The 17823-nt window shown below is 40.1% G+C and overlaps 1 protein-coding gene across 1 annotated transcript; it reads left to right on the top strand.

Annotated features, from left to right (window-relative positions):
• Window positions 1-432: 432 nt before the first annotated feature.
• On the top strand, window positions 433-10280 carry DEFB125 (defensin beta 125). Its single transcript, XM_079126695.1, has 3 exons — window positions 433-1011; window positions 7231-7253; window positions 9158-10280. The coding sequence occupies exons 1-3, from the start codon at window positions 748-750 to the stop codon at window positions 9567-9569; spliced, it is 699 nt and encodes a 232-aa protein (XP_078982821.1). The 5' UTR covers window positions 433-747; the 3' UTR covers window positions 9570-10280.
• Window positions 10281-17823: the final 7543 nt, after the last annotated feature.

Raw genomic sequence — 17823 nt, 5'->3', positions numbered from 1 at the left:
GAAAGCAAGGTCCAGAGGTGGGCTTTAGGCAATGGGTGGATCACGAGGGCTCTGGCCTCATCAGGGGATCAATCTGCTTGGCGGGCTGGAGCCCTGATAGCTGGATAGACTACTGGGAGGCAGCACCTAGCTGGAGGGAGTAGGAAGCAGGGGCATGCCCGGGGAGAATTCATCTTCTACTCAGCCCCTGCCCTCTCTCTCCTTCCTGGCTGCCCTGAGCTAAGCAGCTTACATAAACTCTGGTTTCCTATATTCACTCCCCATTCCAAATTCCTTCCTATCCTCATCAGTAGTAGAGTCTTAGGAACTTAGAAGTCAAAAATGTGTCTTCCTTATTTCAAGAGGATTCATATGGGACTAACAACACCCAGAAGAAAAAAATGATACTTCACTGGTACATTACCCACCCTTCTGCTACCATCTGGTATGTACAAGGTGCTGCGTGCGGACAGAGGAAAGCACTTGACCCCATTTAGGTTCAGGACTAGCTCTGGAGGGCTCTCTTCATCAGCCACTACAGTCCTGCGTGATTACATCTCATCTCACAAGCTTCAGCTCAGGCACTACTGTGGCACGCATGTTCCATGAGGTAAATCAATGGTCTGGTAATCTGGGTGGCATGACATTCTTGCCCTCTCTGGTTCATCACCCATGATAAGCCAGTAAAGATGACCACTTAAGAGTCGGAGCTGCTCAAAAAGTGCTCTGGATCCCTCAGGACACAGAGCTTCCTCTCAACCAGGAGCTATGCGTTTCCTGATGCCCACCTTCGTCCTTTGTGGATTGCTCACTCAGGTGACCAAAGGTAATGGAACCCTATGTAGTAGGAACTATGGAGTTAGGACAGTGCCTGCACCTGGGCTCTCCGAGTGTCTGGAGGGGGAAAGAGAGTCCCCCAAGAAAAGCCCTGGGCCAATCAAGAACAAGAGCAAGGGCCTTATTTCAGCTGCCCCACGCCCCTACTCCCTGAGAATCTGTCTGTCAAAGCCAGCATGCTGGGCGCCCTCTGAGGTGACTCTCCAAAAGCCGAGAACCTCCTCAGGCTCTGAGCTGCCCCCTCACTGTCTGTCCAGCCACCCAGGGTTAGCTCGCCTCGCTTCGCTTCTACTGTGACTGTTTCTTTGCCGTCTGCCCTTTGTCCGGTGCTTCCTACCATCTTGAATTCTTCCTTGTCCTGAAAGCACCTCGGAGGCAGGCCCTCTTTCCATGTTCTTAGATGTGGGATAGTCCAAGGACCCTCTATATTCTGCAGAGCTGTCTCGTGGAAGAGACAGTGTTTAAGTTTGGGGTGGAGAAGCAGGAATAAGTGGCGTGAAGACAGGGTGGAAGGCCAAGTGACCAATGAGGAGCTTCTGGTTTTAGGTTAATATGAAGAGCTTATTCCCCCTTTTTAATAATGCTACTTTTGAAAATTATCTATTTTTATTGAAAACTAATACTTGCAATTAACTCATGTATCAAGCAATTGATATGATTATGTAAATTTAAGGATATGAAAGTACTCTCCTACTCAAGAATACGAAGTCCTGTCTTCTTCAGAATCATTATGACAAATTTCTTATATGTCCTAGCAGATGTGTGTGTGTGTGGGGGGTGTGGGTGTATGTGCATGTGTGGGTACGTATTTATAACCTTTAGGGCTTTAAATAATTCAGTTGTAAATGAACCTTGTGGGTTGCTCTGAAATGTATAAGCAATATGTCTTAGTGATTTCTTATTAATAATAAACCTAGTTCATTATTTTTAAATGATAGGTGAAATTTTCAGGACAGGAGTGGATCTCTTTATTTAATTGCTTCACTACTTGTATAAGGCAGATTTTTAATCTTCACAAACAATTCTGCAAGGAAATTCGGAAACACATGTCTTTCGATATAATTATAAGTGGACCACACATACACTCACACACACAGAGCCAAACCGTCCACCAAAAAGCTACACCTCTTTCACTCCTATTGCCTGTTGAGAGAGGGTTAGCTTCCAGACAGTCACCAGGTTAGCAGGTGTTTTTCTATTATATGCTTCCAAGTTTTATAGTCTGATATGTGAAGATGGTGTCTTCTTCTTGGCGCCTTAATTGTGCATGTTTGAATGTCTATCCCACTGGATTTCGGAACCCCTTCTCATTGATTTTTAGTCTTGATGATCTAAGGAAACTGACTTGTTAAATTTGATGGTATTACAATTTGCTTAGAAAGATGTTTATACTTCCTTGAAATGTAATAAATAGGCTATCTTGTGCACATGTCAATGTGGTGAGTGAACTAAACAATGTCTACATTCATTTCTGATTATAAACTATTTGCTGAAACTTTGGAAGTTTTGAGGTTGTAAGGAAGTAAAAATAAAGTTTTGTGATGTTGTCTTCCTTTAGTTTCCTTATCATTTGAATAAAAATGTGTAGCTTATTTATAAATTCCCTATTGCATCAGAGGTATTTTCCCATTTACCAAATATTTTTCAAAAATTGTATTTTTAATGATTATATAAAATTTCATAAAATGGATGCTGTGTAAATTATTTTTCCAACTATTTTTGCATAAATAAGCTTTAAATACTAGGACAGCTAATCAAAACTTTCTTATCCATAAATTAATCAACATAAAATTCCTAGAAATACATTTTTCCTGTCTGCTTAATGTAGCATCAATTTCAAATTCTTTGCAAATTCTACAAATGAAAGGTTATATTGAATTATTTAATTTTCATTTATATCTTTGGGTAATGAAGTCAAACTTCCAATACAACTTACTATATATTTCAACTTTTCTACAAATTGTTTCTGCCTATTTTGCCACTTTATTTTGGAAGGTCAGTTTGAATTCCTCTTGATTTATATAGTTTCATTTTTATTTTCCTTCACAGGTCTTGTTTTGAAATTTAATGATTTAGCCCCCCTGAGCTTTATTATTTGTTTTTAGATGATATAGCATAAAGTGGTTTATGAGGCAAATTTTTACCAAGCTGAGCCATCAATCACTGGACTGCTATCAATAAATGCATTTCAGTTGGTGCTAGCTGATTCTATACCTGATTATGCTTTAGCTAGATGACTTTCCTGCCTGAAAATAGACAAACTCCATTCATATTTTCTAATATCTGGGTTTTGATGTGTTGGTGATAAAATCCCATGTCCTAATAACATAGTAGTTCCAGGTTATTGCAGAACTTTGGGGAAATGACTACTGCCAGTCTAGGAAAAAAGCCAGTAAGTTGTGGATTATTCCCAATTACTATCATTTTAGGAATGGAGCCAAATTCTTGCAATCATCTTTGCTATTTCTATTGCAACACCTTCATATGCTCCAGGAAGTCTACTGCGTCTATCTGCAAATCACACCCAGAGTCCAGCCAGGGGGCCTCCACTGGTGTCACACTGACTCCAGTCACTGGGTCTCTTAACTGTGTTCCTGCTAGAGCTTCCTCGTGGATCTCTGTCCTGCTCTAAATCACCACAGCTATTGTGGAGACATCATCATACGGGACCTGCTCACACAGGACATCAGATCACGTACTTTTTCTGCCCCTAATTCTGTGACAGCCCCTTCTTCATGCAGAGCAATGTCCAGAGTCCTGGCCTCATGTGATCTGGCCCTTATGACCTCTCTCACCTCATCTTCTACCTGTGTGGTGCCATTTAGTCCTCAGACATGCTCAGTCCATGGAGGTCTGCATCCTCTGCTTGAAATGCACTTGCTCTGCAACTGGCGTGACAATTCCTAAGCCATCTTCAAGTTGCTGTGCTGCCACCTTGCCACACAGACTGCTGCTAACTCCTGTTGAATATCCTGCTGAATAAGCTGGGTGCAGTGGCACACACCTGCAATCCCAGTGGCTCAGGAGGCTGAGGCAGGAGGATCATGAGTTCAAAGCCAGCCTCAGCAATTTAGCGAGGCCCTAAGCAACTCAGCGAGATCCTGTCTCAAACTAAAATATAAAAAGGTCTGGGGATGTGGCTCAGTGGTTAAGGGCCCCTGGGTTCAGTTCCCGAACCAAAAATAAATAAATAAATAAATAAACAAACAAATAAATAAATAAATAAGCTGCATCAGCCCCCTGTGGCACTCTGGTTACCCTTAAGTCTATTCTTTGTTCTTTATTTTATTTATTTATTTATTTATTTATTTATTTTTTATTTTTTTTATTTTTTTTACGTGGTGCTGAGGATGGAACCAAGTGCTTCGCACGTGCCAGACAAGAGCTCCACCACTGGGAGCCACAACCCCAGCCCCTAATGTACTACTTTCTATTGTGTGTTGCTTCTGCTAGAAAATACACTCCATGTGAAGATGCCTGCGCCCTAGTAGGGGCTCAAAACTTTGTGGAGCCTAGTTGCTCAGGAGGCTGAGGCAGGAGTATTGCGAGTTCAAGGCTAGCCTCAGCAAATTAGTGAGGTGCTAAGCAACTCAGTGAGACCCAGTCTCTAAATAAAATGCTGGGATGTGGCTCAGGTTGAGTACCCCTGGGTTCCATCCCTGTTACCAAAAAAAATAATAATAATAACCTTTGTTAAGTGTGTGGCCGCATCCTAAAAGAAGGCGAGAAGAATTGACGGAGAGTGAGAAGGGAAGAGAAGAAATCAGAGGACGGAGATTTCAAGCATTGAGCTGCCCCACTGCGTGAGTCCTTGGGGTCCCCACCAGAAGAATCAAATAAAGGCCCAACTCGGGGGAAACAAGTGTTCTCATTCTTGTGCTTGATCACAAGGAAAGCAGCGTGCGGGGACAAATCCCAGGCTGACTCAAACAAAGGACAGGTTTTAAGGGATCAGTGGGGCAGGCCAGGACGTCTCCTGATGTCGTCACCTGCAGAGCTGGGGTTCCGCGGGCCTGTGTCCTGCATCAGGCCGCTTCAGGGTTGTAAGTCTCAGTACTGTTTGAAGCCCCTGCTTCAGGTGATTTTGCTACCATGCTAATGAAGGTAGCCACAGGCTACTTCAGCAATATTCTGCGCATGAGTTTCTCCCTGACCACTAGAATTTGCGCCTCATCAACTGGAAAAGTCCCTAATATTGTTTTCGGAACAGGGCAAGCTAGCCTCCTGTCTTGTGGGTTTGATTTTTGTGTCTTGTCTGGCTCTGGCTTCTGGGTATTTCTGCTGACCACACGGCCTCAGAAGGCTCAGGCGGCTTCTTCGACCTCTCAGCTCCTGGCATGTTAGCTTAATCCTCGCTCCTTGAAGACTGGTCTACTTCTAACTCGTAATTTTCCGTAGCATCTGTTGACCGACTAAGACTCAGTGCTGACTTCGAGGCCTCATTCCTGGCCGAGATTTTGCTCTCTTCACCTGAGGGGGTTTGCTTCTCCTGGGAGGTAGATTCCTGACTGTCCCAAATATTCAGGAAGAAAGCAAAAGATAAAATTGTCAGAGCAGTAAGAACTGAAGAAGCAAGGTTAATGTTTGTTTTAGAAGAAAGAGATGGAAGGTCTAGGCTTGAAACTTCCAGAAAATTCCATGAAGTGCAAAACAAAAGGGAGCCAGTAAAAAAGCAAAGATAAAATAAATAATTGAGGAAGTTAGATGACTACCATTTCCCAGGGGAGGAAATATGAACCAGATCATTGTGGGCTTAATTCGTGTCCGCTTGCATAAATAACTTTATGACATCCCAGCGAGGCTGTTCTGAAAAGTACCGGCTGCTCCGGCCCCTGGCATTGCACTGGCTCTTTCCTCCGGAGCTAGAATACTCGCCTCTAGGTACCCGGGGCAGCTGGCTGCGGGAAGATGGTATGTCGTGTGCTTGATGAATGGAGGACCACGAGCCTGCCAGCTCCTCCTCAGAGGCACATCCTCGCCCTTCGGATGAACACACGCTGCTCAGAATCCCGCCGCACCTCCCTGAGGCCCGACGCCCCTTCCTACCCAGCTGTTCTGATCTCGTCCTCCAGCTGTTCTGACCTCGTCCTCCGCCCTCCGCGCCTCTCCGTCTGATCCTACACCGCACGGACTGAAAAAATTTAAAGAGGTTCATTTTCCTTTTAGCACTGTCAACATTCATGCCGGTGGCCCTTGCTCCTGTCTCTTCTGTCCCTTTTGTCGCAACAGAAGAAGTGTCTTCGCCTAAAATTTGATCTGCCCTGGATGGATGTCACCCTGTCACCTCATGAAAGACTGACGTCCTTCTATCATCTTGTCTCCGTATTCTGTCTTTTTGTTGTTGTTGTTGTTGTTGTTGTTGCTCTCAATTTTTTTTTTTTTTTTTTTTTTTTGGAGGGTTCGGGGGATAGAACCCAGGGGTGTTTAATCACTGAGCCATATCCCCAGCCCTTTTTATTTTTTTTATTTGGGCAAAAGGTCCAGCTAAATTGCTTAGGGCCTTACTAAGTTGCTGAAGCTGGTCTTGAACTTGCCACCCCTCCTGCCTCAGCCTCCTGAGTTGTTGGGGTCACAGGTGTGCACCCCCGTACCTGGCCATCCCAACTTCTTAATTGTTCATAAGCACCGTCTGCTGTTTCTCCATCATCAGGACACAACCCCAGAGCCTTCCCTCAATTCCACATTGCCCCCAACACAGCCTTTATTTCTCTTCTCTTCTTCACACCTGAACTACAGGGGCAACATCCACTGGTCTCTCCTTCCGGTTCCAACCAACCTCAACTGAGCAGTTCTTTTCTACCACTTTTTTTTTTTTTTTTAAATTTTAAACTCTCTTTATTTCTCTTTACTACTAATAAATAGCCTTGATAACAATTTCACTAGGTATAATGGATCTCTTAGAAATTTCAGGTAAGCTCTTGTTGTTCTTCATTTATATTTTCCTTCAAGTCTTTTAATAAAAACTTATACAGATTACAGAGTTTCAGTTATGCAGGATAAATAAGTTATAGAGTCCTATCGTACAGAATGGTGAAAATAATGTATTACACACTTGAAATTTATTAAACAGGTACATCTGAATTGTTTCCTCACATGAACAGGTAACACTGTGAGGTGATGGATCTGTTCATTAGCCTGATTGTGCAAAAAGAGACTCTCGTTCGTTAAGGGGACATTTAGGTATCACAGGTGTGTGATGTGAAGTAAGAATTCATGTCCTTCCACCAGCTCTAGGAAAGCTCAAGCCTGCTGGGCCTGGAGTGAAATCCAGATGGACGGTACTCTTGCAGAAGAAAGTGGATTCACACACACACACACACACACACACACACGGTGTGTACGCTCTGTTGGTTTCTATCACAGTGTGTGACTGCATGAGACACATTTTTAACCTTTCTTTTTCTCTTTTCCCAGCTCTATGGAGGGACAATTGACAAGTAAATATTGTATGAATTCATAGTGTGAAACCCCATCTTTCTACCACTCTTGAAGCTGCTCTTCTAAGGGTTGCCGGTGACCTTCTTGCTGCCTGTTCAACAGACATTTTTCAGCCTTCTTCCTTGGTGTGACCATAGACAGTCACTTCCTCCTTTAAGAAACCTTCTCCTCCCCTGCTGAATCAGATCCCTGTGCCCATTTCCTTGTGGCATTTGCCATTTTCACGCACACCAACTGTTAGAATCCCCAGAGCTTCGCCATGGGCTGTGGAATACTCTTCCAGAAATGCCAGGATGTCATCAGCTCACTCTGAGATCATCTGTCAGCCCTGGGCCACGAAGTTGTAGATAAACATTACAGTTATTTTGACCCCCAAGTAGGATAACTCTGGGCTCGTATTATGGCCTGGCTGCCGGAGTTTCTCATGGGATTAGGCTCAGGTCAACTATGGTGCTAACTAGTGTGATAGCTCACGTTTTCTTGAACTTCTTGCTTTTCTGACTTCTCCATTTTTATACTTTCTTTTAAAACCTCTCAACTAAACTATTATACTCAAATCTTTGCTCAGGGTCTGCTTTGGGGTAAACCCCAAGCTGAGACTCTAGGACCTCATTCTGTTGTTTTGTTCTGACTCATCCGTTTGTTTCTTTTGAGTCTTTTCCTATAACAGATGGATGGATAAAGAAAATGTGGTATATATACACAGCCATAAAAAAGAATGACTTTATGACATTTGCCAGAAAATGGGTGGATCCAGAGACTATTATGCTAAGCAAAATAAGCCAGTTCTCAAAAACCAAAGATTGAATGTTCTTTCTGATATGTATCCTGACACACAGTAAGCGGAGGGGATGGAAGAATACAAAGGAGAATGAACGAAAGGAAGTGGGGGCAGAAATAGGAAGGACGGTGAACTGAATCTGACCTAACTTTCCTAAGAACATATGTAAATACGCCACAGTGAATTTCCACATCACGTACAACCACAAGAATGGGATCCTAATTAGAAAAATATGCAGCCCATGCTTGTAAAAATATGTCAAATTGTACTCTACTGTCTTGTATAACTAAAAAGAACAAAAAATTAAAAGCATTTAAATCTAGTCTTCATTCTTCTTATATTATTCCAATGGCTTATCCATTTCTATAGCTTAAATGCTGTCTTTAAGCAATGATTCCAAAATTTATATCTATTGTCAAAACCTCTCTTCTGATTTCCCATGGCTATATTCAACTGCCTTTGCAGCATCCTAGGAATATCTTATGTGCTATGCCCCCAAACAAATAATCTGTCGTATTCTTTCTACAGTAACTCCCATAGTCTCAGTTAGAGCCACCAACAGGTCACTCCTGGAAGAAGCCTACCTAGTACACCTTCCCGATTCCTCTCTTTCTTGTGCCTCATCTAAGCTTCATGTGAAATCCTGAAGAACCTAAGTCAATGAGCTCATGTTATGTTCTGAAAAAAAAAAGTTAATATGCATCTGAAGGACCTGGGGACTCTGGTCCTGCTACTGCATGCTCTTTTCATCTTGGGATCCTTTGCTCTTTGCACTCAATACTTGCAACTTGTGAACCTCCCTCAGGTGCCTCAAGTACACTGAGCAGCGCCACCAACACTGAGACAGCATGGCTGCTCCTTTCCTGAAACAATCCGTGCCTCCCATGTGTCCTGCTGGCTCACCTTCCTCCTTCTGCTCTAAATGTAAATGTTTTAACTGTCTGCCTCCTCACTGTCCCGCTCTTCCTCCCTCCTTCCCAATCTCTTCGAAGGCACATAGCACAATTTTTAATACATGCTTTGTGTTTTCTAGTTTCTCTCTCTCGATGGCTTTTAGTACCTGTCATCGATTAGCCTAGACGGCAAAGGTAGTAAGTAGTTGTAAACTTTTGAATGAATGAGAAATGGCTATGCTAATGGTAGCATTAGAATTTTGACCTACTTTTTATCCCCTGCAGCTGGCTGGTCTCAACCAAGATGCTGGAAGAATAATGTTGGCTACTGCAGAAGACGATGCTTAGATGACGAGAGGTACATACTTCTTTGTAAGAACAAGGTCTCATGCTGCATCCCCATAGTGCTGCCCCCAGAATTCACTAGAAAGACGCCGCCTCCCTTGGTCCATATCGAGGACATAACACCCGATTTGAGTGACTGGGACTCTTCTCCTGGTTCTCCAGTAACCAAACTGAGTGATCAGATCACATTTGATGACATTTTGTCTCTAAAAACTGAAAAACTTAAAGCTTCTGAGAAACCTGTTACCCAGTTCGTGACAACCCCCATGCGGTTACCTCATGCCGCGGTTAACTGACGTTTGCATCTGGGCATGGGACCCCTAGAAATCCTGCTGGAAGAAACCCCCAGGCAGCTCATTTCACTCATCGAATTTCGCTGGACAGTTCCATTGGAGGTCGGATGGACATAATTGCTACGGCCACAACATGGGCCAAGACCTTAAGATTAGAAATGTATGTGAGACATAAGAATGCTCTTCCTTGACTTAAATGCTTTGTCTTCTTCTGATGAATTAAAATGCATAGGCTAATTTTGGTCTCAAGTGAATATGTGTCTTGTTTTTTATTCATTATTATTTTAATTGTACCTATTTATGGGCTACAGTGTAATAACTCAATATATGTGTATAAGATGGACTGATCACATCAGGGTAGTTCATATTTCCATTCCTATACAGGTTTTAAAATTTTTGATGAACATGTAATAATCGTGCATATTATGAGATACAGTATGATATTCCAGTATGTGCATACAACACGCACTTACCTAATCAGGGTGAGCAACAATTCCATCTTCTCATCATTCCTTTGTGTTCAGAGCCTGGTGACCATGAGCTGCTGTCCCCTACCATGCTATAGAACACTAAGACTCAGCACTTCCACCTGACCATGTCTTGGGACCTATGATCCAACTGCTCTAGCCCCCTGCCACCCTGCCCACCCTCTGTAATCACTGATCTGTGCTCAGGTGGACTTTCCAGCATCTCCACGGGGACGAGAACATGTAGTATGTGGCCTCGTGTGTCTGACTTCACAGAATGTCACCCGATTCCCCCCACTTCACTGCAAGTGGCAGGATTTCACTGTTTTATGGCCAAATCATAGTTCATTGTGTATCTATTCCACATTTTCTTTATCTGCTCATCAGTGCCTGGGTATCCAGGTTGTTTGCATAGCTAAGCTCTGGCGAATAATGCAGCAATAAACACGGGTGTGCAGATATCTCACTGTGTGCTGATTTCATTTCCTTTGGATATACACCCAGAAGTGGGGTAGCTGGATCTTATAATAGAACCACTTCTAGATTTCTGAAGACCCACTATACTATTCTTCATGGTGGTTACACTAACGTACATTTCACCAACATCGTATAATAGTGCCTTTTTTCCCACATCCCTGCCAGCATTTGCTATTTTGCTTTTGTTTTTATGTTTTATAAGAGCCATTCTAATGGGGGTGACAAAATAGCTCATGAGTTTTGATTTCCATTTCCCTAATGGGATCACTTTCATGATCTCTTTCTTAGCAAATTTGTCATTGGTGTATAAATATGTACTGTTTTTTAGATTGATTTTGTATCCTGCAATTTTACTGAATTCAGTTATTAATTCTAATGGTATTTTGGTGGAGTCATTAGGTTTTTCTCTGTATAGAATCATATCACCTGCAAACAAGGATAATTCAATGTCCTCCCTTCCTGTTTGTATACCTTTTCTTTCTCTTTCCTGGTTGTTCTGACTAAAATTTCAAGAAATATATTGAATAAAAATTATGAAAATAGATACCCTTGTCTTGTTTCTGACCTTAGACAAAAATGTGTTCTGCTTTTCCCCATTTGGTTCAATGTAGGCTGTGAATTCATTATACATGGCCTTTGTTATGTTGTGGTATGATTCTTCTATACCTAACATATTCAGGAACTTTATCATGAAGGAATATTGAATTTTATCAAAACTTTTTCTGCATTTATTTGGATGATCATATGATTTTTATCCTTCTTTCTGTTGCTATCATTGTTGCATTTATTGATTTGTCTAAGTTGAACCACCCTTGAGTTCCTGGGATAAAATCCATCTTGGTTTTTTGATGTGCTGTTGGATTCGATATGCTAGTATTTTGTAGAGAATTTTTGCATCTATGTTCATCAGGGATGTTGTTCTATAGTTTTCTTTTTTTTTTTTTTTGTTGTGTCTCTGTCTGGTTTTATTATAAGGGCAATGCTGGCCTCTTACCATAAGTTTGGAAGGGTTCCCTTCCTTTTAATTCTATGAAATAATTTGAGAAGAATTGGCATTAGTTTTTCTTTCAAAGTTCGATAAAACTGAGCAGTGAAGCCATTCAGTCCTGGGTTCTCTTTCCTGACTTTTTATTACTGTTTCAATCTTATTACTTGCTATTTGTCTATTTAGATTTTCTGTGTCCTGTACTTCGATTTTGTTGGTTATATGCATCCATAAATTGATGCATTTCTTCTAGTCTTTCCAACATGATAGTATATAGTTGTTCACATTGATCTTAGATGGTCCTTTGTGTTTCTGTGGTACCAATTGTAGTGTCTCCTTTTTTGTATTTTATTATTTGGGGCCACCTACAAGCCTCCAAGAGAGAACACCCATATCCATATGCACATTTATGGGTACTCCCTGAAGCAAAGACAAATCACTTGCTTGTCATTTTAGTCAGTTTTTTTTTTTTTTTTTTTTTTTTTCTGCTGTGACTAAAAAACCTGACAAAAACAATTAGAGGGGAAAACTTTAAATTGGGGCTCACAATTTCAGAGGTCTCAGTTCATAGATGGCCAGCCATTCCTCAGGCCTCAAGGTGAGACAGAACATCATGGTAGAATAATGTGGCAGAAGAAAGCAGGTCAGGACATGGCCACCAAGAAGCAGAGAGAGAGAGCTCTGTTCTTCAAGAACAAAATACATACCCTAAAGGCATGCCCCCACACACCCACCATCTCCTGCCATACCCTACCTGCCTACAGTTACCATTTGGTTAATCCTTATCAGGGTCTCATAACCCAATCATCTCACCTCTAAACCATGTTGCCTTGTCTCACACATGAACACATATCAAAACCATGACACCTGACGAACTCAAATGTAACCACTGCCATCAGGGACTCTATGCTCTGCAAATCTGCATTTTTGCTTATTTTTGTCTATCAGACCCTGAGTAGTGTGGATACATTTTTGAATTATATTTCTGTCTATGGCCTGTCAGTTGTGGGCTTATGTATATTAAGAAAATATTTTTAGGTGCATACATTTTCATAGTCAATACTTTTGGTTGTTACTTTTCCAAGTTGGTGGTTACTTTTCCAAGTAGCAACACCCCAATCATCCCATACATTAGGACCTTTTTACCTCCAACTCTTTGATCTGCTATTGACAAGGCTCTTTCTCTTTTTCCTACTATCTTATTTTTTTCTACTCCTTGATATTCAGCTCTGTCTTACCACAAAAAATATTCTCATAAGGATGTATATATGAAATACACATTTGAATGCCTTAAATATAGAAGGTGGCCAGGACTTTAGACACCTCCTGTGCCCTGCCTTGACAGGTTCCTCCCTTGTCCCCAGCTGAAAACATGTCTTCTCTTGTTAATGATTTCTATGTTTTTCTTTTAGTTTTGGTTAAGCTGATGTACCTATGTATCCCTGAGAAACAAGTTATTACGTTTTGCCCTATTGTGAATTTTATAGCCATATTTACTTTCCTGGTAAATTCAGAGTCTTTTACTTTTAGTTGTTCTATTTGAATTTCTTGTTTTTGTTGTAAATATTTAAGGTGTGCAACATGATGTGCATGTATATGTGTACTTATATATGTATATATAGGCATATATATACATACATATATATATAGACATATATACAATGAAAAGACTATTACATTGAAGCAAATTTACTTATCCAACTCTTCATATAAAGTTATTTTGTGTGCGTGTGTGCGCGTGTGTGTGTGTGTGAGACAAGAGCACCTGAAATCTACTCTCTTGACAAATTTACAGTATACAATATTGTGTTTTGTTCCCTGATTTGTGTATGTATGAACACGCACATACGTGTGTGCATGTTTGTGGAGAGAGGAACAGACAGAGAGATAGAGACAGAGAGGAAAAGGAATTTTGTTCTTACACTGACGGTTGCCTTGGTCCCAAGATTCTGAGGGTTTCAGTCACATGTTTAAGGACTGAACCTTCACTTTAACACATGTACACTCTATTCCACATGGCCATGAAAATTATGTTCAACCATCTCTCAGGATTTTCATTTCCCCTTTGTTTGTAGCCTTAGCAGATTCCTTCCTTTTAGACAATATATTTAATAATTTGCTTACTTATGGGTGATGCATTTAATAATTTGTTTCCCTATTTTATCAGCATTTTTTGCTTGCTTTCACCAGATGGATTACTCAACCTATCTTATCTATAATAGTTTCACTAAATACAGTATACTGCACACATTACTTGTGGTCCAATATTGTGGGAACTTTTTGTAATCTAAGGAATAAGTTATCTTGCCACATCTATTTCCTACCCCTCCAACACTTGACACAGTTCTGTTGGAGTAGAGGATTCAACACTTGACACCATTCTGTTGAAAGATCATCCTCCCTTTTGGGGGCCATAGGTGTGGCATGTCTCCATGTGCAGTTGCTTTTAATACTAATAATCAATATATCCTTAGATTCAGATTATAGAGAATACTGGGGAGATTTCATGGTACTGGGATACAAAAATAACATAATAAATTTTAATATTAATACTTAGATGAATAATAAATAAGCAATTATGATTTGCTTAAATTTGTAAGGAGCCTATGATTTCTTTAAGTATACAAATTCTCTGAAAGTTATATATAGGTATATGAGAGTGTATTCCTCTGAGCTTTGATGTGGTGTTTGGTCTTCATTGCTTTCTTAGTGTTTATGATTAAGTTTAAGGATATTTTTCCCACTTAATAAAAAATAAATAGGTTAATCATAAGTACAATTTGTATTCTTCCTATGTCTAGTTCTTTAAAGATCAAAATAGAGTTTTAGTCTGCCATTGAGTACATGAAATAAAATAAATATTAACTAAAGGCTGATTCCTCTATTCTCTGTTAGTAATAACGAAAACTTTCCACTGTTAATAACTAACACTAGAGTTCTTGGGAAGGGTAACTGCTATAGAAACTTAATGATGATTCTTTCAGGGAAGTTAAAACTAGACAGAGCACGGTGCCCTCTACCTTGCTGGGAACTGGGTTTTTTTGTTTGTTTGTTTGTTTGTTTGTTTGTTTGTTTGTTTGTTTTGCTTTGTTTTGTTTTTTAATTTAAGCTTTCATACGGTAAGAACATGTTTCTTGAATAAGATCATTAATTATACTCAAAGATTTTTTACTTAACATTTCATTGTATTATCCATGAAATGATGTAATCGATACCAAAGAAAAAACATACAAAAAGACTCTGTGAACAATAAAGATTCAGATTCAGCCTCAGAACACTTGTTGTCTCTGTGTGATGTTTCTCCACCGTGCTGACGCCTCCCATCCACCTAGGACCCCTGACTGCTGCTAGGGCTGGACCTCTGTCATTATCTGTCATTTTGATCATTATTTTTAAGTGATGTGTGGATTTTTCCTTCTTTCTATTTATGACTTCTTTAATTTGTTTCCCAGTGGCTAGATCATATTTCCTTCTCCTGATGTGAATGTTACATATTTTCTTTTTATTTTATTGGCATTTGTTCTCACTTCCTAAGGCCCATAACGACGTCTGTTTATCATCCTTCTTCTTATGTTTATCCACATGGACGATGAACTTAATAGACACCTAGCAGCCTTGTTTCCTCTCCCTCTGGTCTTCCTCAGCTTTGTCCGCCTACAAGAGATCGACTCTGGACTGTTTCAGATCACCCTTTACAACAACTATTACTATTTTTTTTCTTGCCCCGTCCCTTTTGTTTGAGTATTTTCTTGTTTCTTTTCTTGGTGGGAAAGTTCTTCCCCAAATACCTTCGGAGAGTGTTTGGCAGGAACTTTACCACTTCCATATACTCAACACCTCTGTGTTTCTCTTCCATGTTTGAGAGCATGACTTTGATAAGACACTGTGGTTTCCAAGTCATTTGAGGTTCAGCAGGACTGTGACAACATCCTTCTTGCCCAAGTGCTGTTTAAGTCTCATGAAGCTGGAGTACACCTGTGGCCCCAGCCATGCAGGAGGCTGAGGCAGAAGGATCACTCGAGCCCAGGAGTTGGAGACCAGCCTGGGCAACGCAGAGAAATCCCATCTCAAGCAGACAGTACACACATACATACATGCATAAATAAATATCTCAGGTTGATTTGAATTTTTTTTTTCTTTTGCAGGGAATTTGCTTTCCATAGCCTGGAAGCTGTTGAATTGATTCTTCCCCCACCCTTATATGCTGTATGACCTACCTAACTATGTATTTTGTTTCTTTTAACTTATTTTTCAAGTTTTAAAATTTTGTACAGTAATTTAGACATAAAAATAATTAATGAAGTAAATACCATGAGTTGGTCATCCAGCTTCAGAAATAAGATACAAACATACAGTTGAGCCCTTATAAACTTCTCCCCACCAACAGGCTGATTTTATTTTCCTTGTTTTATGTCTCACCAACAAGTCACCTTCATCTGGAAACACTTGTCCCCACGGGGACCATAAATAAAAACTTATTTCTTGAGTAGGGCTTAAATCATGTAGAGGCTGGTAGCAAAGGTAGGGAGAGGTGAGTCTTAGGGTCTCTAAAGGGAACAACACTTACGTTTACCTTTGTCTTCCAAAAGAAAAGTTTTCATCCATGAGAAATTTCTCTCTGTGTAAGTGATATTCACATGCAAAAGTCATGAGTGACCTGAATAATGGAGATACTTCCCAACTGGATTTTTTGTATGTATGCATATCAGTGGTCAAATTAAAATGAAGTTAGTAATCCAGGAACAATGGCACCAGGATAGACAGGTAGATCAATGGTACAGAATAGAGGACACAGAGACAAACCCACATAAATAGAGTTATCTCACACTAGACAAAGATGCCAAAAACATATGTTGGAGAAAAAAATAGCCTGTTCAACAAATGATGCTGGGAAAACTGGAAATCCTTATGTAACAAAATGAAACTAAACTTCTATCTCTCACCCAGCACAAAACTCAACTCAAAGTAGATCAGAGACTTAGGCCCTAGAACAGAAACCCTGTGCCTAACAGAAGAAAAAAGTGGGTCCAGATCTTCATCATGTGGGCTTAGGACCTGACTTCCTTAACAAGACTTCTAAAGTACAAGAAGTAAAATCAAGAATCAATAAATGGGATGGGTTACACTAAAAAGCTTCTTCTCAGCAAAGGAAACAATCCATGTGAAGAAAGAGCCTACAGAATGGAAGAAAATCTTTACCACATGCACCTCACATGGAGCACTAATCAACAAGATATATAAAGAACTCAAAAAACTTAACACCAAAAAAAAAAAAAAAAAAATAAGCCAATCAATATATGGGTTAAAGAACTGAACAGACACTTCGCAGAAGAAATATAATCGACCAACAAACATACGAAAAAATGTTCATCATCTCTAGCAATTAGAGAAACGCAAATCAAAACTACTCTAAGATTTCATCTCACTCCAGCCAGATGGCAATGATTAAGAATACAAACAACAGGAAGTGTCAGCAAGGACGTGGGGAAGGAGGCCCCGTCTTCAAGGGCACTTCCCCCACCTCTGTTTCTGTCATTATGACTCCCTCTTCTCTCTCTCACACATCTGACAAATGCATCCTGGGAAAATGACTGACAATTATGAGTCTATTCCAGAAACTCTTCTACAAGATCAACTCTTCTAGTGCCAATGGCTTCAAGGGTTTTCTTGGGTCTTTAAAATATTATTTAAATAAAACATCAAGTGTTCCTAGGTTGTCATCAAGCCTTCTATGACTTTCCAATTCCTCCTCAAGAACAGTTATCAAATTCATTTAATCTTAATCGCTGTTGTGTTTGGCTTTAAATTGGCCATTTTTTGACATGATTTATATTTCCCATGTCTGTCATCTCTATCTCTGTCTCTGTCTCTCCCTTTCTCTCTCTTTCCTTTACTCTTTCTGGATAACTTAGGCATTCTTTTTATTTCATTGTATGTCATACTCATTTTTAACTTATACTCTTTTTCAGCTCATTGTCACTTTAGAAATGAGGACATAAATTCTTAACCTATCAACATTGAATATTTAACTAATGGCTTATATTTCTTCTGCAATTCCTGGAACATATGAATTCCATTGCACCACTTCCCCATCTTATTTCCTATTGTTTTAATTTACTTCCGTAATTATAAATTTGAGACAACATTATATGCATGCTAAATATAGATAGTTCTATTTTCCAGGTGAATCCAGTAAGTTGTCATTATAAAGTGAACCATTTTTCTCTATAATAGTTTTTGCCTTAAATGCTACTTTGTAAACTGGCTTTCTTTATTGGTATTCACATGCTATGTCTTTTCCCAGCTATCTTCTTTTAATGTTGCTTTC

Source organism: Sciurus vulgaris (assembly GCF_902686455.1).
Source record: "Sciurus vulgaris genome assembly, chromosome: 2".
Classification (NCBI taxonomy): Eukaryota; Metazoa; Chordata; class Mammalia; order Rodentia; family Sciuridae; genus Sciurus; species Sciurus vulgaris.
The sequence above is the reverse complement of the archived record's forward strand: the minus strand, read 5'-3'. Positions and strand labels throughout refer to the sequence as shown.

Coding starts and splice junctions, on each gene's coding strand:
- DEFB125 (XM_079126695.1), top strand. CDS start 748: ATGCGTTTCCTGATGCCCACCTTCGTCCTTTGTGGATTGCTCACTCAG. Junction 1,012..7,230: donor CATGCTGGGCGCCCTCTGAG/GTGACTCTCCAA, acceptor CTCTTTTCCCAG/CTCTATGGAGGGACAATTGA. Junction 7,254..9,157: donor TATGGAGGGACAATTGACAA/GTAAATATTGTA, acceptor TGAATGAATGAG/AAATGGCTATGCTAATGGTA.